The sequence below is a fragment of the Lotus japonicus genome, chromosome 1 (assembly GCF_012489685.1).
Source record: "Lotus japonicus ecotype B-129 chromosome 1, LjGifu_v1.2".
Lineage (NCBI taxonomy): Eukaryota > Viridiplantae > Streptophyta > Magnoliopsida > Fabales > Fabaceae > Lotus > Lotus japonicus.
This window is the reverse complement of record NC_080041.1, coordinates 68,100,141-68,124,962: the sequence shown is the minus strand read 5'-3', so window position 1 is coordinate 68,124,962 and position 24,822 is coordinate 68,100,141. Positions and strand designations below refer to the sequence as shown.

The following is a 24,822-nucleotide window of genomic DNA, read 5'->3' as shown; positions in this document are numbered from 1 at the left end:
ATTTCTTAATATGTGTGTTTCGTCTATTTAATTTCTAGACAATTATTTCAAGATGGATGAAGTATATTTGACTTTGAGTAGTGTTTGAGTGATGTATTAGTACACCGCTTGTAACTTGTAAACATAGGTTGTCTAAATATTGTAACTTAAAAAAAAATATCTCCTTGTATAATTTTACCCAAGTCTAATAGACTAATAGGATTATTTATAAATAATTTTTTTATGAATTCTAAACTTAAATATCTTGAACATCATTGATCTATTAGACTTGGTTAAATTACACACATAGGTGATTTATACGACCCAAATAAGGTTTGTATCTTGGTTAAATTACACACATAGGTGAATTGTTATTCTCATAGTTAATTTACAGTAATTTGATAGGAATGTTTACCTCCACCACTAGCCAACCCCATTATATTTATGCTAATTTAACATTTAATAATTTTTATTTTCAAAATTTATCAAATTAAATACAAGTACTATTTATTTAGAAATAAAAATTTTACCTTCCAATTCTTTTCCCTCTTAAAATTCCCTCCCAACATCATAAAAATTTATTTTGGAAATTCAAACATCCTTGATTCAAAAATTCCCTCCCTTGTTTTGGATAAACACTAAATAACCACGGATCTGAACACACATTATAAGCTAACTTTCCATTTCAAAATAAAAATAATAAAACCTAGATTTCAGTTCCGAGCTGAGTCCCAAATCCCTTTATAAATATGCTCGACGTACCTCACTTCTCAACTGCGCAGACAGTAGCCACACACAAAAGCTCTCTCTCCTTCCTTCTGTAGCCCTAATTTCCATCTCTCTCCGCAAAACCATTTCCCTTCCACCACCTTTTTCATGAAAATGGAGAACAACAATGTCATTTACGCCCCTCCCTTCAATGTGGTCGAAGTCGCCACTCCAACCCCCACCCCCACCATTGTGGTTGTATGCGCCGGGTGTCGCAAGATATACCCAAGCCTGGAAGCCCTAATCAAAGACCACATGGACACGCAAGTCAATAGAACCATAGGGGCCATTGTGAGTGCATGTGGCACATGCGTGCATGTGTCATCATCCTCATCACCAGCACCACCAAGGGGAAGCGATGCACCTACACCACGGATTTTGCGTGGTGGAGGTGTGCATCACCTAATTCCATGCGTGAAGATAGCAGAGGTGATCCATCCTTTGCCTGACTATGTTAACGACCGTTCTGGTCGTACCCAGGACTTGCTCTCGCGTGTGAACTTGAACCCCTCAGGCTCGGCCCCAAGGCCCAATTTTGCCCAGCCCAACAACATCGACTTGGATTTAAAGCTGTGATCAATGGAGGGTTTTGAGTTAGGATTGTACTAAGGGTGGGGGTGCTGTTGTGGTGGTTCGGGTGGTGTTGTTTTTGTTGTTGTTGTCGTCATCATCGTTGTTGTTGTTGTTGTCGTCGTCGTCTTCTGTCTTTTATGTTGTTTGTTTAGCTTTTTGATTTTCAGTGCTGGGTCTGTTGTTGCTGTGTCATCGTTTGGTTTTTATTGAAAATGTTGTGTCTTGTGTTGTTCAATCTCATCTGTTTGTGTTATTTTGGTTAAGTTTTGTTAAAGAACAATGTGAATTTTCCTCAATCCAACAACAGTTTTAATTTTAATCCATGATCAGCACCCAAAATAATCTTTCTGGGTCTGAATTGGGTGCAGAGAATTAACATCAATCCACCAAATCGCCCATTGGAAAGGAAACGATCGAATACGTCATAACCTGGATTTCAGGACAGTAAAAATTAGTTTTATTTTGTATTTTCTTCTTTTCCAGATTCATCTGTATCGATCGCACATAAATTCAACAGTGTAGTAAATGAAGGCGTTACACTGTCCTCATGCAATGTGATAGTGCCCTAAAACCTGGATCTGGTTTAATTTTGCTAGTACCTAATAAGTATTTGATTTTAATGGTCATTCTAGATTTATCCTCTCAACTGCTAAATAAATTTTGAATAAATATATGTATAAATTGGAAGAAAAATGATTTTTATTTTAATAGAGATTATCTGAGAACAAAACCTCTAACTCTAAGTGACTTGAAAATATATATACGTGTGTTTGTGCAAGTAGATTGGTCATATGTGTTAACAAACTTGTATGTATATATGTACCCAAAAAAACTTGTATGTACATATAATCAATCAAAGGAAACTAGATTTTTTTAAAAGGCCAAGAAAATGCATTAATAAAAGATGGTTTTGTCTAGTGTAAAATAAGATTTGCAACTTAAAATAATGATAGTAAAATTATTGTCTCAAAATTAGTTGTCAATTACCTAAGAATTTGCTATTTCGCAGCTAATTCGCATTCGGTAGCAATATTTACATTCACCAAAGGAGAATAAAGACATTGAACGAGGAGAAAGAACATAAAAATAAGATAATTGTTTGATGTTAATTTTTATAAATTAGAAATTTCAAATGTTCAAATTCTTAGCTTGGCTTTTTCCTTACTTGGCGTTTTTCCAATGGTTTTTGCCTACCAAGGTTTTAAGGAGACTCTTTCTTGGGATTTCGTTGAATGTCATTATGTGGATGGTGGTGGGTTTAATTTGTTCAGATCAGGATGTTCTTTGGTCTCCTTGTTCAAGTTCATATCACATTGTACCTGGTTCTTGCCTTGAGTTGCTATTGGCTCAAGCTTCTTATATTAATAATATACTTTTCATTTTCAAAAAAAAATCTTAGAAAAAAAAGAATTAAGTGTTCAAATTGCTAATTGATCATATATCATATAATTGCCACCCAAATAATCCTAAATAACTATTCATAAAAAAGATATAAAGGTGTTACTATGTGAGAGTTTAATTATAACATTTTAAAACTATAAATATTTATTTAAAAAGTTTTAAACTAGTAATATAATACTCCATTTGTTTTAAAATAATTGTCCACTTATAGAGAAAATTTGTTTCATAATAACTGTCAAATTTGAATTTCAATGCATCATTAATTGATATTTTTCTATTTAATACCCCTATGAGAAAAATAAATGAAGAGATAAAAGGTACACATCAAAAGATAAACTAGAAAAATAAATAATATGTTATAAAAATTAAAAATATTAATTGCATTTCTTAATATACATGTTTCTTCTCTTCCTAGACAATTATTTTAAAACGGGGATTGATATTTAAAGGACCATCTTTTTTTAGAATTAATTAATATTTAATACAATTAATAATATGTAGTTATTAATAATTAATTGGTATACAATCATTAGTTTAAGCTAGTTCAAGTCAACTTAATTTCATATTTAATATTTTAATTATTTTTGTGAATGGTTTTGATTAGAACCAATATTCAAAAAAAATTAGTAATCTAAATACTTATTAATAATCACTAATGTGAGTTTCAAATCAATTTTACTATATTTTCCGATGTACCAAAAAAAAAATCAATTTTACTAATATATATATATATATAATTTTTTATATGAAAATATAAGAATAAATCGACTGTTAGATATTATAATGAGTAGTCAAAATTAAAATAATTTAATATTTATGTGATCACTTAAAAATGTCATGTGTCATGTTTTAATATATACATAATATATAAATTATTACATTTACTTGTGAGTTACACGAATACGAATGATATTAATATTGTTTGTAGTGTACCATTTTTAATAAAGTTGTATTATTTTGGCACGTTTATAATTTAAAGAATAAATTTAAATGGAGATAGTTGAAAACATCATGTTTAAAGTTATTAACGTGTTATTTGTTCAAGTGGCACATGTTTGACAATATTTCAAATTCATCTTATAAATATAAAAAACTCCTCTTAAAAAATAAGTTTCACTATAATGTGAATGTTTCTGACTAGCATGATTGCTTTCCGTGCGGAATACATGTACGCAGCAAAACAAAATTAATTTTGTTTGAAGTTGGATCGGTCTCTTAGAACGAAGACGGGTGCAAAATAATATTTTGATTTACTGCACGTGACTTCATCCTGGGTAAATGTTTAAGGTTATTAACAAATATCTATTAATATTTGATAGAAAAAGTAGATAAGTCAAAAATGTTCTTTTTTTTGAAGTTACTCTTTATTGAAAAATGAAAAACCCATTTCAAAAAAATAAATAAATGAAAAACCACCCCTGAATAGAGGGAATACAGGGATAGTGGCACTTATTTCCTGCCACTAAAAAACCACAAGATATCCAATCTATTACAACCTTGTTTTGCAAGTGTGTCAGTAATTTGATTCTTTTCTCTATAAACATAAACAATATCAACAAATTTAGTAGCCTTCTAGTAATAATTTATTAATTTTAAAGTGTTGACGAGTTTCCAAGGCATGTTAATTTCTACAGTCTCTAACCCAGCCCACTGTTAATGGAGATTTTCTTTCAAGGATGATGTTTTGAATGCCAAATTCAAAGCGAAACAATAAGGACATATAAACCGCTTGAAGTTGATAGGCAACTGAGGTCCTTGAGCATTTAATTTAAGGTTCAATCCCTAAGTGTTGTGTATGTAGAAATATTAGTCCGTCGGTCAAAATAGCAAAATAATGAGATCAGTCCTAAAAAACAGGTTAAAGGGATTAACTCAAACGCAAATTCATTTTTATTACACATTTGAAGCTATAAGTTTTTTTTTTTTTGGGTTCACGGGATACTTTCTAAGCATATATTAAATGTTATCCCTCAATCTGCCAACCAAATCAGCTGTACCGGAAAAAAGGGGACTAAATTAGCATAACATTTGGAAGAACTGGAGAAGAAGGACTATTACTTGTGGATGTACAAATGGGGAAACAGGAGCTATGAACCAAGAAGGACAATGATGGAGGGGGAAGAGAAAAGCACACTTTCCTGCAAACAACACAACCTTTACACACCTCTCCCTCAAGCCACTCCTAATATAAGTAAATAAATTGCAATAATGGATTAACTCAGAAGCCACCATTACAAGATCCCATTAAAAGTCAAAACCATCGAACTGCAAACTCCCTCTAGTCGACCCTGAAACATCAGTTTCAGCTCCGTGTGACTTTTTTAGCTTTGCCACAAGAACCCACATGTTGGCAAGTTCATTTTCCAGGTATGCTTCCCTTTGCTTTGACTCCTCAACCTTTCTTTGAAGTTCGGCCTCTTTCTGATTTTTTTCTAAAAGAGCAGCTTCATATGACTGTTCCCTTTCTTTACTCAAGGCCAATTCTCTCTTGGTATCCGAGTTTGATCCACCCTGATCATTTCGTCTAGGTTTGACATGACTTTCCCTTCGCCCATTTTGGATTGTTCCACTAGTTCTACGTTGTGTGGGTGAATTCTTGGACGCAGCTAGCTCCGCAGCTAGTTTCTCGTTATGGTTCATGAGTTTGGCAACTTCTTCTGATAGTGCCTTAAGCTCAACAGCAGCAGCTGAAGCTAGCCCTTTAGCATATGTACTCTCTTCTGCCAGTTTCCGATTCCTAATCTCTAGCTGCTCCTTTGATTCTGTTAGTTCTGCTACCTTCTGATTCAGCTCTTCTATCTCACTTATCTAATTAAGAGGTGCACAAGATCAGTGGGAAATGGGAACAGTGCACTAGATTATATACAAAATACTTGATGCCAAGATAAGTTAGCTAACTGCAGAATAGAAGGCAGAGAATTAACCATTTAATAGACATTTCTCGTCTCATAGGAATAACTACAGATATTAGTTTTCACTTTTCATCTTGTAAAATTATAACCATAAATATTTAAGGTTTCCTTCAAACAAAAAGAGCTCTAAGAAAAGAAGAAAACAAATCCAAATGGAAATAAGCCAATCTCATATTACACTCATCATTTTCAATTTTCTTTAGTCAGAAATAAATAAGATAACAAGAGCTTTTCTTAATCAAAGTTGGATGCATTGAATCATGGGTTGGTTAAGACTTTTTCAAACTTAAGGATGGAAGCATCGACAGGCCCAGGTTTTATATATCTACAAATTTTGACCATTGATCATGCACGTGTACTAGGATCAGAACACAGTCATACTGTGACTTAAGTAATTTATAATCTTGATTATCCATTTAAGGTTGAGATTTGCTCCTGTTGCCTAACATAATAAGATGTGCTCTCACTTGAAACAAATCTTTGCAAAATATTAAGTTATAGCAAGTAGTTTGCCTTTGAGAACTGCATCATAAGGACATTGTAGGCAGCCTACGGAAGTGAATAGCTGGAAAAATGACCAATCATATCCACTCCTTCCAGAGGGGAATGAAAGAGTAAGATCTGTATAGCACCCTATGAAGATCGCACGAGGCAAAAAAGCATACCTGTGACTGCAAAAGAATCCCTTCATTGGCGTTGCTTATGTTTCCCTTGTCAAGGTGAAGTTCACCATGATAGTTGTTGGTTACAGAGGAATGCTGTAAATGATTGTCTACAGGATTGAAATTTCTTAACTCTAATGCATCTGCAAGTTGCTGTTTGAAAGAGGCAACTGTTTCTTGCAGGCTTTCAAATTCACAGATCTGAGAGTGCCAAATAATCCACTTAGCTAAAGAGCATGATAAAAAGAAGAATAATAATAGGCCTTCCATAAAAAAGTTGATCAAGATTTTGAACCTTCTGATTAAGCTGTTCTTGAATTATACGGTTGTCTGCTGCTTTGACCTGAATTAGCACCATAACATGCATTAGTTAATAATGGGCTCATCAGAAAACAACCCTCAGCAAGGCCACATGTTCATGCACAGCTATCAATTTTGGTAGTTGAAATGTATATACTACATAAAAATATAAGAACATCACTGTCTTGCATGACCAGAGGCTTTTAAATTATCATTTATATCAAATTATTGACATAATCATTGTCTATTTTTGTTCTGATTGGGAAGTACTACAGTAGAATTGAATCTAAGAAATAATTATTTAGTTATTGCCTATTATTTATTATTTCCGTGCCGTGCATATTTTTTGCCCATAATGCAGCTTTATTTAAGCAAGTAGCTATAATCATAGGTATGCGGGTGCTTTTGATGCTCATTGAAAATAGCACAGTACAAGACTACAAGTAGCCAGTCACCAGAGAAGAGGAAGAAAGAATGGAGGAGAGTTGATGGAGAGAAGTAGATAGTGTTATGCAGGGGGGACAAAAATCTGTCCCCTTTTTTAAATCAAACAAGGAATAAGTATTTTTGTGCTGTCCTTACTTCATTATTTAGAAAACCAAACACCAATTATAATGTGGATTCCTTTTGTATAGTAATTAATAAGAAATAGTATTTCAGAAAGTTTCTTTCAAGTCCAATAAAATGTTCCAGAAAAAGTATGCTGAATTCTACTTTTCACTTGAATTCCTTATGGACTTCATGTTGGAAAAGATTAGAAAAAGGATGTAAAAATTGTCACCTCAAGTTCAAAAGACTTCTCATTTAATTGTGCTATCAGCTCAGCAACAGTCTGCTGTACAAAACAACCGGTATTAATTTGGAATGCAAACAAATGAACAAAGCAACAGTGATGTCAAGTGAACATACATGTGATACTCCGGATTGATCTGTCTTATCTGAAGCAAAGGAGTGACTAGAAATTCGCTTTTCCAGCAAATCTATTTGTTCATTCTTCGACTTAATTTCATCTTTCAACCTTTTCATCTCCACCTTAGTAGTTAGTAGAAATCAAACAGAAGAATGCAACTTTCAGGCATAATAGTCAAGAGTTGTAATTCTAATCAGAGGCAACAAGACTAGGTAGACAAAAAAAAAAAAATTAACAGTAACCTACATGAATCTGACCATTCTGAGGATTTCTTGCTGCTTCCTCAGACAGCCTCTTCAAAGCACTTGAATGAAGTGCCATTTCTCCAGATAAAATCTTATGCTGTTCCCTTAGAAGATCAATCTGATCAACTGATTTGGTGCTTGTCTAGAAATTATAAACAAAAGTGACGTCTAATAAGGTAAATAAATAGATGTCCACATGATTTTGTCATCACACATCATTGCAAAGACCCAAGAAGTTAATGGACATATATCCACCACATATTCCATTTTAAGATAAAACAGAGATATCTTCCATAGATATGGTATAAACTATAAACTACACTAACACAGTCTCCCCATGTATATATGCTACAAGGTTAAGAACGTAGTGCCGTGCAAGACAAAGTAAATTTGGGCCAAACCCATATACTCGATAATTTATTGCTAACTTATAATAAAAACGCTTAAGATCTTCCCACAAATAACAGTGGTTCTATAGATATTTCTTAAACTGAAGTCTGTGGCTACCCTTTTAGGCCTGAACTCTAATAATTGAACAGACAAGAAAAATGATCACTGCATGAAAGAGTAATGGTAATTTTTAAAACAAGAGGAAGTATGTTGGAAATCATGAGAAACATTTCCCGTAAGATAACAGCATTTATGCACTGAACTGAACTTGAAGGCAGCACTAGATACTATAAAATATACGCATACTAGCACAGTTGAGATTGTTCGTGGTGGTATTCAAGCATTTATGAGACTTTTGAGATAGCAATCACTTAATTGGTTTTTGACACATATATGTAGAAACATACCATCTGAATTTTTGTCCTGTTCAATACAAGAGTGAATATAACACTTTACAAACAACAACCACCACCAAAGCATTTTCCTGCTGGGTGAGGTGAATATGACATTTTACAAATTCTAAAAATAGGTATTTTGCAGTAAGATAAAAAGAAAACAGAAGTCAATTACATACCAAAGGTGTCTCTTGTCCCAATAAACTATCCTCATGAAGATCTTTATCCTCTATTGCCTCTGATATATGATCAGCAGATGGAGAGCTTTCTGCAGGTAGAGAATGGGAAAGTCTTGACCCAACATTATTACCACTTTCTGCTTGAGGTGTAGAAGGTGTGCTAGTAGATTTCGCTCCACTAGATTTATCACTAGATCCTATCAAGGAACTATCTCGTTTCTGATAAAAATATTGAAAAAACAAAAGTTACATATAGCAATTTCACTTGTTTTAAATACCCATACTGAAATGATGCATCATCCAACCTGGGTTATGTAAGATGTTCAACAAGATACATAATGTAGAGCAACCCCGGTGCACATGAAATTAATGTTTAATTGAGCTTAATGGTGATTATGAACATATAAAAATAAACCTCAGGGTGACAAATGAATGGCTCACAGAAATATAGAAACTTTGGAACGATATTAAAACTCATAAATGTCAAGTATTTCCTATGACCCCCCAAAAAAAACCTACTGAAGAAACAAAATCCATTCCAATTTATAAGTTTTATTAAGGGTTAAGAAATAATACCAACAAATACATAAAAAGCCCTTGCAAAACCAGCCTACTGCATTATTTAAAGGTCTAATAGAGTATTTCGGGTTCTTAATTTGCATAAAAGGTAATGAGGTAAACAGTGGAAGAAGCAGATAATGAAAGTATCAAGTTAAAACCAGTAATGATTCATGAACCACTACATAGTAAAACACCCCTAAACACCCCTTTTTCCTGCGGATTTGGCCAAATAATACACTGAACTAACCACCTAAATACACATGACTAACCATAAAGCACAGAACGTTCTGTGCTTTATGGTTAGTCATGTGTATTTAGGTGGTTAGTTCAGTGTATTATTTGGCCAAATCCCTAATTTAGGAATTTGAATTTTACACGGTTCTGTGCTTTATGGTTAGTCATGTGTATTTAGGTGGTTAGTTCAGTGTATTATTTGGCCAAATCCCTAATTTAGGAATTTCAACTTTACACGGTTCTGTGCTTTATGGTTAGTCATGTGTATTTAGGTGGTTAGTTCAGTGTATTATTTGGCCAAATCCCTAATTTAGGAATTTCAACTTTACACGGTTCGGTGCTTTATGGTTAGTCATGTGTATTTAGGTGGTTAGTTCAGTGTATTATTTGACCAAATCCGCAGGAAAAAGGGGTGTTTAGGGGTGTTTCTACTATTCAGTGGTTCAGGAATCATTTTTCAGTTAAAACTCATAACCAATAGACATGAGCTATTCAACTTGAAAAATTAACATATATTTCAATCCTGTAATTATAATTCCCTGGCATGAGAAACAATATACAACTTACACGCAACTTCAACCAATTTAGAAGTCCATGTTTCTTTGTCTTTTTCTCCTCCTTAAAAGAATCATCAGATGTTGCAGCATTACCTTCCAGGTTAACATACAAATCAATATTTTCCTCGTCTAATATTAAATCCCGCCTTTTGTATGGAAGGTATGCCAGCTGCAAACATAATTGATGATTAAAAAATGTAGGAAATATAGTAAAAAAAATATGCAAAAGAAATCTAAATCCTGGTATTTGGGGAAAAGGGACAGTTAATCCAAAATGAGAAATACCTCTTCTTCCCCAAAGGAATGTCTTCTACGAGAGCCAGGCCTGTTGGAAAATCTCGTTGACTGTGATGCTTTTGTGGAGACTAAAATCAACTTAGTCAACCGTTGAATTCTGCCTAACAAAGCAGCTTTAGCTTCTTCTTCTTGTTCCAATCTGGATTGCAGCTTAACTTGACCATCTTCTAACTATACATAATTACAACAATTGAGAACCATTCAATATCAAAATGCTAATTTTATATAATCCAATTAAACTCAATATGCAGTAAATTTACTTCACAATAAATAATTACACTAATTTCCAAATCCGTATATTATGCTTTATAGAGTTTTCTCTTCAAAAATTATCTGTTTGCCTTTGATATCAATGTCTGGTTCAGTTCGGCACTCCAACAAATAAAAGAAGTAGAAGTACTGTACTACCTTTTTTTAATTATGGCAACTTTAAATCATGTTACAAACAGATTGATAGAAATTATAGTGAAAAATAAAAATTAGAGACCAAGTGCTAAAAGGTTTAGTAATCACTCAAACTGAACTTTTATTACTCAGTTGTAACTTCTAATTACTTAATGTATTTTAGAAAAAGTAGCACAGTGCTCCCTTTTTTGGAGGGAGTATCAAAGTGAATCCCTATTTATGCAAACTTCTTGGAACACATAGTATAACATTAAGTACCTTTTGTTTTAGAAGCTCTATGTCATCATCCCCAGTATCTTTTGGCTGAACGGTGACAATTCCCCTCTTTAATTGCTCCAACTCTTCCTTCAAGCATTGAATCTCTTGCTGGTATTTCTTGATAAGTGACTTCTCATCAATTATCTGCAAGTTTAGTTTATATTAAAAACAATTAAAAAGGGGAGAAGAAAGGATGGGATCATCTATAGGAAAACAGGTTCCAGAAAAGAAAAATATCAATTGTCGTGGCTGTCCAATCATGCTGAATATCTACTGGCAGAAGTAAAGAAATAGTAGAGGCAGAGCACCGGAGTGAAGTAAAGTAAATAACATCTTGCTTCAAAGTAAACGAATTTATAATACTAAATTTTAAATATTCCAGCATCTCATTACAATCTCCAACTACTACAAACATTAAAAATCTCAAAATAACTTCACTTCTAAAATTTGCAGATTCACAGGGAGTATTCCAATAAATGCAATCAAGAGAAAATTATATCAAACATTACTTTCATAAAACAAAGTAAGAGATAAATATGTATCCATGCCTTTAACTAACCAAATTAATAACATTTGATCCTTTCCATCCTAATTCTACTAATAATTGTTCAATTGTAGCACAGATGGGTACGTGCATTATTCACACTTCTAATCAAAGAACTCTTGTATGAGGAGGTATGTTAGGCATAAAAACTATTCATTAGCCATCAACTAACCGTTTGAGATTTTAGGGAAGTTAGTGATCGATACTAATTCAGGAGCAATTTAACAATGCCAGGTCAAAGCGAACTGGACCCTGCTGGATAATATACAAGCTGGCAATTTAAATTGAGTATTCTGTTATGCAGCAAGACAGGTCTAGATGGAGTGAAGTGATTGGGACAGCTAGGGATACAGGTAGCTTACAATTAACTGCTACTTTGGAATCCCAGCACATAAAATTTACAGATACTTGTTTGGAATTATTTTCTATACCCAAGCAGAACTTCATCAGCAAGTTGGCCGCAAACCATAGATTGACCACCAAAATAAGATTTAATGAAATAGGGTTATTAGATAAATTCTTTCTAGTCTGGTGATTAAAGACATTGTGTTTCTTTTACTAATGTAGTATTTAGTATTTACAAGGAGACTGTAGTGGCAACAATGTTATTAATTGCGGATCGTGGGTCATGGCAGAAAGCCAAAATCTCGCCATACATGACAAATAATGGCGGATTATAGCGGAATATGGCGGGATATCGGCCATGGTGGAAAGCAAAAAAATCACCATGAGAAACCGCCATGGCAGATATTTGATAACACTGAGTGGCAACGTCTTCATAGGATTTATATTTACATAGAAATATGGCCATGAGAGGATGAAGTGGTTGCCTTACCTCCTTTCAAATGTTTTACTGCAATTCATACAGATTCTATATTATCTATGTGGGAACTGGGAAGTTACTCTCACCAAGTTATAGGGTGGAAGCAATTAAGAAGTAGTCCACTGGCGATCCACTATTAATAGCCGTTGATTTAGGATTGTCAATTACAAAATCCTTATATGGTGAGAGTACTTTTTAATTGATCACTGGTTGGCTTTGTGGTCCTTTGTCGAGAGGACTTGTATCTCGTCACTTTAATAAATAAAATTTTACTTTTGCTTTCAAAAATAAAAAAACTTCCCTAATCTCACATATCATATATGGAGTGAATACATCAATGGGAACTATGAGGTGCTTATTGCTCAGAAAATCTTATCTTACAGAGTGTGACTGTGAGATAATGTTAGGAATAAGCACATGTTTTCCTTGTTTTTAACATAACACTACTAACTGATTTATGTAGAAAGCAAATGATTTATGCTGAATCTTGTGCTTTGCACTTATTAGAGTATATGTATCAACATGGCCTTGCTGACATGGCAAGCCATAACAGAATCAGTTAGTGGCCTTGCTGACATGGCAAGCTATAACAGAATCAGTTAGAGTAGTTAGTTAGCTTAGCTTTTCCTTATAATAGCTTGCTGCGCAAGCTTCTTCTCTCTCTATATATAGCTTGGATCTCTTTCTGTAATATTCACCTTTTCATAATTCAATATTACAATTCTGTTATACAGTTAGAGTTTTCTATTATGGTATCAACCAATCCCTTCACCTCATCATTCTCATCCCACTGGCATCTCATCTCCTAATTCAGTTGATTCCCTGCAGTCACTGCCAAATTCACCAGTTCATAGTGCTGCCACTGTCTCAGAACCTCCTGCAGCCTCTGGAACTGCCTCTCCCAATGCAGTTTCCAGCACATCTTCTTCAGATCATTTTGCTTCTGCTTCTTCCATCCCAGCTACTACAACAGGCTCTTCTCAGCCTCAACAAGTGACCAATGTGCATCCTATGCAAACTAGAGCAAAGTCTGGTATTGTTAAGCCTAGACTCCTTCCCACTTTGCTTCTGGCCCAAGCAGAACCAGTTACAACAAAACATGCTCTTAAGGATCCAAAGTGGATGGCTGCAATGAAGTCAGAGTATGATGCACTCATGTCCAACAATACATGGACTTTGGTCACTCTTCCCAAGGGCAGGCATCCAATAGGGTGTAAATGGGTTTTTAGAATCAAAGAGAATGCAGATGGGTCAGTAAATAGATATAAAGCCAGGCTAGTTGCCAAGGGATATCATCAAGTGAAAGGCTTTGACTATGCAGAAACCTTTTCTCCAGTAGTCAAGCCAATCACCATTCGTTTAATTCTCACTTTGGCTGTTTCCAAAAGGTGGCATATTCACCAACTGGATGTGAATAATGCTTTTCTTCATGGGGCTCTCCAAGAAGAGGTTTACATGCAACAACCAGCTGGATTTCAGAATTCTGACAAAACTCTTGTGTGCAAGCTAAATAAAGCCTTATATGGGCTTAAACAAGCTCCTAGGGCTTGGTTTGACAGGTTGAAGGCAGCTCTAGTCAAGTATGGGTTCAAAGCAAGTTGTTGTGATCCCTCTCTCTTTACTTTCCACAACAAGTCTAATGTCATCTACATACTAGTCTATGTGGATGATATTATCATCACTGGCAATTTCTTGCCCTTTATTCAAGAAGTGGTTCAAAAACTGAATTCAGAATTTGCTTTGAAGCAATTAGGCCAGCTAGATTATTTTCTTGGTGTTCAAGTTCATCACTTGCAAGATAGATCTCTTCTCCTAACTCAAACTAAATACATAGGTGATCTCCTTGAAAGGGCTGACATGGCTGAAGCTAAAGGCATCTCTACACCTATGGTTAGTGGTGCTAGACTTAGTAAACATGGGGCAGATTATTTTTCAGATCCTACACTCTATAGATCCATTGTTGGTGCCTTGCAATATGCAACATTGACCAGGCCTGAGATTAGTTTTTCAGTGAACAAAGTGTGTCAATTTCTCAGCCAACCTTTGGAGGAGCATTGGAAGGCTGTCAAGCGCATACTTAGGTACCTCAAAGGTACTATTCATCATGGTTTACACATCAGGCCTTGTTCTCTGCACTCTCCAGTCTCTTTGGTGGCTTACTGTGATGCTGATTGGGGGTCAGACCCTGATGATAGACGGTCAACCTCTGGCTCTTGTGTCTTTTTTGGTCCAAACTTGGTCACATGGACTTCTAAGAAGCAGACCTTGGTAGCCAGATCCAGTACTGAGGCAGAGTATAGAAGTTTGGCTAATACTTCTGCCGAGTTATTATGGATACAATCCTTATTACAGGAATTGCAAGTTCCATTTACAGTACCTAAGGTTTTCTGTGATAATATGGGGGCTGTTGCTTTGACTCACAATCCTGTTCTCCATACTAGGACAAAGCATATGGAACTTGATATCTTTTTTGTTCGTGAGAAGGTTCAAAATCAGTCTCTTTTTGTTCATCATGTCCCTTCTGTTGATCAGATTGCTGACATCTTTACAAAGGCCCTCTCTCCTACTCGTTTTGAAGACCTTAGAAGCAAACTCAATGTGCGTGAGAAACTTGTTTCTCACCTACCTTGAGTTTGAGGGAGGATATTAGAGTATATGTATCAACATGGCCTTGCTGACATGGCAAGCCATAACAGAATCAGTTAGTGGCCTTGCTGACATGGCAAGCTATAACAGAATCAGTTAGAGTAGTTAGTTAGCTTAGCTTTTCCTTATGATAGCTTGCTGCGCAAGCTTCTTCTCTCTCTATATATAGCTTGGATCTCTTTCTGTAATATTCACCTTTTCATAATTCAATATTACAATTCTGTTATACAGTTAGAGTTTTCTATTAGCACTGTATGCAGGTTGTAATCTGTTATTTCGTAGGAATAAAAATTTAATTGAACCCCAATAATAGTCCTAAAGTTTAACTTACCTTGTTTTGTGCTGCTTGTATCTCAATGTGCTTTGCCCGGTGAGCAAATTTCAATGTATTATGTGTCTCTTCAGTGCTACTTGATGAAGGAGTTACTGTGCAAATGAGCTGCAATTTAAATGACAATAAACCATCAGAATAGTTTATGTTTCAGCATTTCTACAACAAAAACTGTATAATGAAATTAATTTCAAAACAAATGCATAAAATGTGCAAATATCTACACAAGGAAGCCTTACAGATACACGTCCATGACCACTGAGTGAAGACTGAAGTATTCTAGTCAATTTGGAGTCCCTATAAGGTATGTGACTAGCTCTATCTTCAGTCAATTTTGAAATAACCTGCACAACAAAGACAATTACACTTCAAGACAGGCCTAATAGACACACAGGTCAACTGAATACAAAAGCATACAATGAAGTATCTATGCTTAGAAACAACTGCATTGAGATTATTCTCAATAGAACACATTTTCATTCCATCTATAACAGAAAGGACATTGTTATAACAATAGAAAACACAAGTGGCTGTAGAAGCCTTTATGATGAAGAATTGTAAACATTCTTATGGCCAGGTGGGCATTGCATGACAAACATTTCCTAAGAGTAAGCTCATAAAAGAGAGAAAAAGAAAACCACAGAGCAAGTGGAAAAAGTGGATAGTGTAAATTTTAATGAAAAAAGAAACAGATATCTCTACTAGCAGATAGAAAAGAGACAATCTGGCAAGCTTGATCCCAAGGTTTAACCCCAGAAGACATCTTTGCTTGCACTCCAGCACCTCTCCTCCCTAGTCCCTATTACCATATTAGTTTTAGAGTCCTATGTACACACTGTCATTGGTGGTGTCAATTGAATACATCATGAACCAACCATCCCATAAACTTATGTTGTTGTGTGAAAGCATACCAATGGTTTTATAATTTATATCTAACACATCCCCATCATGCGAAATTTCTTTAGGCTTTGAAGTTTGAACCAAGGACAATATACAAAGCCCGTCCTATACTACCCTTTGAAATTTAACTTCTATTTGTAGGACAATATACCCCTTCATGTGAGAGACCTTTGGCCTCAAACATAGATACATAGGCCCAACTACCATATGCTAAACTTCAACTTTTTATGGGATCAATGGGGTGGCAAGGATCAAACTACAGACCATTATGCAGTGAAGGTTCTAACAACGCTTCAAAAACTAACTCTAGTAAACGTTCAAGGTGTTAGGCGAAGGCACATAAAGGGTTTTATATACATCTATAAAATGCACCCAGAAAAAAGGTTTGAGACCTCACAGTTCCAAGAGTTAGAAGACTTTTATTAATATAAGATCCTTCTCTCCTTCTCATGCCAGTTGTTTCAGCTTTAGAGCTCTCAGAACCTGCTAGATCGATGAGATTCTGCATTCAGTAAAATATTTAAAAAATGTAAGAAACGACAAAAAATATCAAACAAGAACATGAAATCATTACCCACTTATAGCTTGGAAGCAGAGATCACATGTACAAAGCAAATGTAGTTCAACCAGTTTAAATTAATTACCAGTTGTGACAGTGTTACTGCTTCTCCTTCACTATTTTCACCACACGGACTACTCTCTATGGTCTGTAAATAAATAGAATGAAATTAAAAAAGAACAAGAGGAATGTCATTTAACTGAAAGAAATAGGTTATATCCTGATGTTCCATTTTCCGGTTCCTGAACTGCTTAAAAGTTGGAGATTGGTATCATTGTCGATGTAGCTGAATATTTTGGAATGGGACAGTTTTAATCCCCAGCAGGTCATTTTTATCTCATGAACTTTTGAAAATAAATAAATTATTATTATAATAATAATGAAGGGGCATTCTCATCAAGAACTTTTGGTTGGGGTGACGGTCTGGGATTCGGGAATTTCTACATGGTAAATCATTAGTTTTCTTCAGGTGTGACCGTGTGAGGTGTATTGACCAATTAAGTAACAGCATTGCACTATGTACTTAAAAATGCTCAGAAGTGTAAGTTGTCAAACACAAAAAGGTTCATGGTATAAAGCTCCCACCATGATGGGGTCCAGCAAAGAGTCTTACTCATGCTTAAAAGTGTTAGATATAAATATGAACACAAAACAAATGTAAACATTTGTATATTTATTGCATAATATAAGAATCATGTTTTTAATCAATTAAAACTATGATTCCTCCTTTAAGATAGTATAAACTCACCAGGGTAAATATCGTATGGCTCCTGCTGCTGAGTACATTGAAGTTTGTGGACCCAACATGCCTGTGCTCTGTTATCAAATTAAAATTTCATGAAGAACAAGGAAAGGGCCTAATAAAGAACAGAACAAAGTGGGGAACATCAAGTAGAACTGTCGAAGAACCCAGCCCCCATGATCAATTACAGGACCAAAACCCATTTTTTTAATAACATCCCAAAGTTGTTACATATATGCAGTTACGTTTTGAAAATATTATACTAAAAATTGACAAAAAATATGTCTGGTATTTTAAATTTTAATGTATAAGCATCAACTAGTTCCCAAAAGGAAGACATTATTAATCATTAATTAATTACAAAAGACACAAGCAAAAGACAAAATAACCCATGTTATTGTGGTAAACCTAGACCAGCAAACTAAATAATTTCCACAAGAAAACAAACCTATCTGGATCTTTTACCTTCTCCAGCTGCAATAAGGGACAGGGCATGAGCAGGGGAGAGTACAACTTCTTCCTTTATTCCCTCAACAAAGGTTCCCTACATATGAATCCATATACACTCGTCTATGTTAATAACGTTATAAAAAATATATTATAATATCTAAATTGTATCTTAGAGTAACTTAGGTTAACTTCGATTATCTGTAAGGATTGCTTCCATATTTCTTTCTATATCATTTTTCTGATTCAACTAGGATTAGGAGTATAATATTAATATAAAATTATGGATGGGGATATTAGCTCTGTTTTCTGTAACCAAAACATACCATTCACATCAATATTAATATATTTTGAGATTCTTTCTCCTCGCTCTACCTTGAAGACTAACCCTTAAAGCTCAACCTAATATCAAAAGCAGTATCATCCTCTGTGAAGTGTGAACTATCCAGTCACTATTCTCCTGCTAACTTCCCTTAATCTTGAAAGCTAATGTAATAATATCAATATCTCCATGATTCTTTTATTCTCGTGAGTCATACATGAATTCCAAGTACACTTTCTTTCTCAAGATAGCTCATATTCAGAGGGTTTTCCCACCTATGCTTCCACAACCCATCTGAAATCCTTTGATGAATTTGTCTCACTGTTATCTTTTTCAGTCTCTAGCTATATCAGATAAGTTTGGCCCCAAGATTATTCCTAGAAGTAGCCTAGCCCCATGGTTAGTTCCAGAATATATATATATAATATCTTGTAAAATATTTTTCTTAAAGGGTATATTTGTAACAAGCTTAAAGCATGGTAAGTTTTAACACCAGGACAGTGTAAGAATATATGACATAGGGCAACTTAAATTATCCCTTAGGACTCATTTCCAGATTTATTTCCTTGTACATTATGATAGTTTCCTCATTACATAAATAAGCATTAGGGTTTTGTCTTGTGTAATTACACCAAATCATATGATGTATATCAATATCAATATATTTTGAGTATTCTTTCTCCTCTCGCTACATTAAAGACTAAACTAAACCCGTAAATCTCAACAAAATAGATTTCAAAATAAAAATAATACTTGGGCACTAATGAAGCAATCAAAATTCAGAACAATTACTGCTCTCGTATACAAAAGAAATCATGATTAGTACCTGAGCATCCTCTCTGACTCTTAAGTTCTGCCCTGCTGGATTTAATAAGTCATTAACCACCTAAAATAAAAGGAAGTTTTAACAATATGAATAAAAAAGCAGCCCCAATCAAATGTCTCTTCATGCAGAATCCAGACAGAAATAGCTATGTTTGTAAAAGACAAAATCAGCATGAACATAGCATCACAAGAAACAAGCTAGTTACCAGAAAGAAGCTCACCTCATTGTAGATTTCCAAGTATGAAACTTGAAGGAGAAACTCTCGGTTTGGTGTCTGGTCAGCAAAAGCATCAAAATAAGTAATTTCTATAGTAAAAAGTGCAACAAACCACTGGTATTTCACAAACCTCTTGGATAATGCTAAAAGCATCCTTCACAGCAAGTGGTATGATTCCAGGAGATCTTTGATCACCCTGCAAACATAAACTTATGAGTATGTAATTGCACATTAACTTTACAAGTGGGCTCTTGCGTGAGGGGTGTATTAGAAATATAAAACCATTCATACATCTTTTACCCAACAGCTTAAGCTTTTGGGATAATTGGTTCATGATAATTGCTCTTTTGTGAATTAAGTGTGGTTTAATAACCCTAAGTGTCATGACACTGAAAGACATTAAAAAACTTATCAATAGTTAAATTTATCATAAATATGCATATCAACAAGATGGAGGCAGAAACCAAGTGTGGCCTCACATGCATTGTATGAGTCTTCCCACTGCTTGTTACCCCATAGGCAAAGACTGTACCTGTAAGAAAACCAGAGAGGAGTTCATTTGTTATTTACTCAATATGCTAGGTATGCAAATGAACAAAAGAAATCATGAATTTCCTCGGCAACATATTTCTCCATGCACATTGGCCTTAATCGGAATGATTAACTTCAAAAGGGAAAAGGAGTTAAACTAATAGGTTTCTACATCAAGGTAACGGTTTCCATCCATATGAAAATTGTGACGTAAGTCTCAAAATATTTCATGGTGTGAATCATCAAGTTAAATTGGTGTCTTTTCTCATGAACTTTGCAAAGAACGAATCTAAAAGTTACTTTATACAAAGACAATGACATTTTGTGAACTTAATGCTAAGATGTCAAATCTCAAACCTTTACAGGTTACATGTCCGGATTACAAACCCAAGAGAGTGTCGTTCACAATCTTATTTTATCAACAATCATAAGAGAAGTGAAATCCAAAAGCATATAACTTCTATTCAAAAGGATTAAAATTCTATGGAATGCATGGCAGTTCTTCAGAAATTACTCTAAAAGGTCATCAATGCCATAGTTGCACTACTATGTCTAATATTGTCATGCTCAATAAGGAAAATCTGGATATCTTAGACTAAAAATGCATTGCTCTTAAATATTTTAATGTATCTATGAAAGTCAAATAACAAGTTCAATTTTAAATGAGCACTATTATTCAAGCAACAGCTGATCAACCACATCAAACAACACTAAATCATATTAAAAATACCTATTGAGTTGAAATAAGACTTAGATTTCATATTACTTCAAATCATACATCCAAAATGGGATCTGTATATTAAGGAAAGTTTGACTCGATTAAAGCAAGAATGGATTTAGTTCTTTGACCATGTAGAATAGGTGTTCAGTAGTAAGTTCAATGTGCTAATTACCATTGATGCCCTCCATAGCACCACTAACGACATTCTGAGCAGCAACATCATACACATGACGAGTTGTGGTTGTGGGACCAAATACACGATCTAGAAACAAGGGAAAATACAAATTTAATAAACAAAAATGAAAATGAGAGAGAAGGGTCGAGTACTATTTATTAAGAGTGAAACGCACATGATAACCAATCTCATTTGTGATAAATGTAGAATTCCATGACACTAGAAATAAATGTTATCTCAAATACGATCACAACAGCTTTGAGTATCCACAAACATTGGGCGAAACAACTAAAAACTACCTTGTACTAAATGGTTTTAAGGAAGTTTTGGTTTTTGTTGACTAGATCTCAATGGCTAATATTGATCCATGAAGCTGTTCCACTTAGTAGGGCAAAGCTTGACTTTTATTGTTTTTTGTTGCCTTGAAAATTAATATAGCAGCGAGTTGACCAGAATTAACACAGAGATTTAGCTTTTCAATTCTTTTGCTAATTTGGTTGAATGCCATTTACCAAGTCTCCGTGAGGCCTTTTCTTAGCCAGACGTTTTTTTGTGTTAACATCATCAAGTGGCTTCATTTTGTAGCCCTGTGATCCAAAAGATCTGAAAAAGATGGGATAACTGCAAAGGCACATTAATGTCTAGCATCCATTTCTATCAGGATTCCAGAGGGAATCACTCAGATCCCTCTGGAATTCCTGGACCCTTTTGATATGTATTTTAGATCCTTCTCACAATTATTCACTCATTCTCCTAAATCAGAAATTTATTTCTTGATAAACTGTTTGGAATCCAAAATTCTCCATTAGGTTAAGTCTTTCATTTTGGCAGATCAACTCAACAAGATTAACACTATTGGTTTGCAGCAGGACCATGCACCCAACAAGGACTAATCAGCTATTATTTTAATTCAGAAACAGTTACATTTGCGTCTACATTCCAGCAGCAAGCTACATTTAGGGTGCCATGCCTTTGGACTATTTGGTAACAAATGCTTGTGTCCTCAAAACTTGGAGCATTTTCTGGTGATAAAATTCAGAGGTTTAAACAGCCGCACCAAAGGAAAATTTATTTGGCAGCACGCTTCATTCACTGTACCTTTAGTCACAAAAGGAAGCTCGGATTAAAAAAAAACATTGCATCTTTCCTAAGTCGTGCACTGGGTCAAGATTTATACTTAGCCTCTCTTGGGTATTCTTCAGCACATAAATTCCTTCCTAGATATGGAGAGGAATGGGAGACTATAATTTACTAATAGTTTAATAACCGGCTTTCCCATTAATTCTCAGGCCTCCAAACAAAAGTTGCATTCATTACACCCCCAAAGAAAGAAAGAAAATATGCTTGACTTCATCAATTAAATTCACAAAATTTTCTTCTTTTTTTCCCTTTTTGCAACTATCGTCATCATGAGATATTTAGAAAATCAATACTTCACTGAAATATTGCATGGCATGGCATACATTCAACCTCAAAAGCACTATACTCATAATATACACTTCACCCTCCCAAAAAAATCCTATATAGAAATTTGAGTTTTGCACATTGTACCGTATGCATATGCAATGGAAGGGTTATACTCATTCCGCACAATGGTGTCCCCGTCCGCATACCAAGCAATCTCCTCGCCTTGACGAATCTCCCTTGGACTGCACCACACACACACACACACCCCTCAATCAAATTAACCCACATCCAAAGAACACAACCACACAAAAACACCACAACCCACAACGCACTTACTTCAAAGGCCGAAACCTAACCGTCACAGTGACATTCTCTTTAGTTCTCTGCTCAGCCTCCGGGTAAAAATGCTGCTGCGGCGGCTTGCTCCGAGCAGACGAAGACGCCGGCGAGCTCTGACCGTCGCCACCGGAGACATCCTGAAACTGCTTAGAACTCGAAGTTGTCGACGAGGAATGGGAATTCGCAGCAGCGCCTCTTACTCCGCCGCCGCCGCTGGTCGATCCGCACCGCCTCGATTTCGGTCCTTGTTTCGACGCCATTAACACTCAGCCTTCAAAATTCAACAGAAATTGCAGTGTCATTTCAATTGAGAGTGAAAATCGAAAGAGTAAAGGAACAAAGCGAGGTGAGGTTAGGTAAAGAAAGTGGAAAATGCGTGAATGGTAGCGTAAGGAGAAGCAAATTGATGCGAAAATGAGATGAGAATGGAAGATTTAAATTGACCTAAAAGGGAGAGAATCAGAATCAGAATCAGAATGAGAGGTGCATTTTGGAGGAGATCGTGTTGGGATAGATCCGGAAGAGAAGAAGGGAAAGTGTGAGTCAGAGAGTTCAGTCAGAGAAGAAAGGGAGAAAAATTAAATTAAATTAGTGCATAATCTTTTAGCAATAGCAGCAGTTTTGCATTAATATGGAAGGTTGCTATTTGGCTTACCTTGACTTGGAAGCGATGGTGATGGGATGCCCTTCTTCAACAAATCAGAAAACCTTATTTTTCAATCCAACCTAGGTTTTTTTATTTTTTTGCCTTGACACACAACCAGTAGTCCGTCAGACTAATCTCTCGTCTCACCGTGAGCAGTGCGCTGAACATTAGATGAATGATCAATAAGTTTTTTTCATTTACAAAAGTTGGTAATTGAACTCGCAATTACTTGTGTTAATTAATGAAGTGTTGAATTACTATTTCAACGCCCGTCAATTATCCAACCTCTAATATTATTATGATTGTGTATGATTATTGTTATTATTTTAAATGGAGACTTTGAAACAGAGGAAGAGAAGGTACAGTGAGTTGTAAAAAAAGTAATCCAAATTGGGATAAAAAAGGGAGTGGTTGTGTGGTGGGTCTGGCGTAAATTTCCAACGAATCTCTCTTTTTTCTATATTTTTTTTTTGTTCTTTTTAGCGCGCAAATAGGCAGAGTTGCCGGGGTCGGGTTCCAGGTTGATTAGTTTCACTCTTTCAAGAGAGCCACGTGCAGCGACAGTATATTTTATCTGGCAACAATAATGCCTAATTTCTTGGCATCAGATGATTGCATAAATAACTGGGGTAAATAGCCAAGTTGGTCTCTAAATGTGTCAGTCGCCTTTAAGTTAGTCCCTAAACTTCTAAAATGCATCCCGCGGTCCCTAGATGTGGCAAAAGACATTCAAGTTAGTCCCTGGCGTTAAATAATGTGACGGACGTTAACAGAATGCTGACATGATTTTTTTTTTGTGAAAGCTGAAGCTTATGTGACATTTGAACTCAAAAAATTAATAAAATAAAATAGTTAAATAAATAAGAAAAAAACTCCAGTACATAAAACAACTATAACCCTAAATTAATCTTCATCATCTCACCATCTTCATCCTCCTCCTTAACCCAATAACCCCAAAATCAAATTCTCCACACAAGAACATCGTCAATTAATTCACTCTTCATCTTCACCAGCATCTTCTTCAACCCATAAACAAACCAAGAAACCCCAACCCCCACAAACCAGCAATCCTTTTCCCTTATCTTAAAAATGAAACAATTCCACACCTCTTATCTTCACGAAGTAGATCAAAGCAGATCAAAGCTCAAACATCCTTTTTCTTCTCTTCACGGTGCAGATCGAAGCTGATTAGAGCAGATCGACGACATGCGGCGGTTACTCTCACCGTTTGGATTCTTCAGAACTTTTGCTGCTGATTGGGGCTTTGGGTCTTTTGGAGGTTGGGGTTTCTTTCTCTCTCTCACTCACTCCTGATTCCTTCGTCCGTTTTCTAGGCTCTGTAGAAATGGTGAAGGCGAACCCAGAGACCAAATGAGGGAGAGGGAGAGGTTGGTGGACGGTGGTGAAGATGAGTTGGTGGCGGGTTTAATTTGAATGGTTTTGGCATTCTGGGTTTAATTTGAATTTTGTATGGGTTATGAGTCAGAAAATAGAGGGGAACATGGGTTTTGGATTCAATATTTATGGGTTCTGGGTTCAATTCTTTTTGGAATAGGAAGATAATTATTTTTTTTCCTTCAGTTACTTTTTACAGATTCAACTGATAATTGCTCCATCAAG

At 35.2% G+C, this 24,822-nt stretch overlaps 1 protein-coding gene across 2 annotated transcripts; it reads right to left on the bottom strand.

The window, feature by feature from the left end:
• Positions 1-4,713: 4,713 nt before the first annotated feature.
• Positions 4,714-23,163, bottom strand: LOC130742323 (kinesin-like protein KIN-7K, chloroplastic). Of its 2 annotated transcripts, none has more exons than XM_057594447.1 (24): positions 23,001-23,163; positions 22,554-22,827; positions 22,362-22,459; positions 20,808-20,897; positions 19,863-19,915; positions 19,514-19,579; positions 19,387-19,440; positions 19,167-19,226; positions 18,037-18,115; positions 17,578-17,645; positions 16,915-16,977; positions 16,668-16,772; positions 15,610-15,714; positions 15,371-15,478; positions 11,027-11,170; positions 10,352-10,534; positions 10,077-10,235; positions 8,715-8,933; positions 7,752-7,892; positions 7,505-7,627; positions 7,377-7,430; positions 6,591-6,638; positions 6,299-6,496; positions 4,714-5,529 (listed from the first exon to the last, which is right to left on the bottom strand). In XM_057594447.1, the coding sequence occupies exons 2-24, from the start codon at positions 22,814-22,816 to the stop codon at positions 4,966-4,968; spliced, it is 3,045 nt and encodes a 1,014-aa protein (XP_057450430.1). In that variant the 5' UTR covers positions 22,817-22,827; positions 23,001-23,163; the 3' UTR covers positions 4,714-4,965. The 2 variants fall into 2 exon arrangements, with proteins under 2 accessions (XP_057450430.1, XP_057450431.1); XM_057594448.1 differs by having other exon boundaries at positions 7,377-7,427.
• Between the last annotated feature and the right edge of the window lie 1,659 nt (positions 23,164-24,822).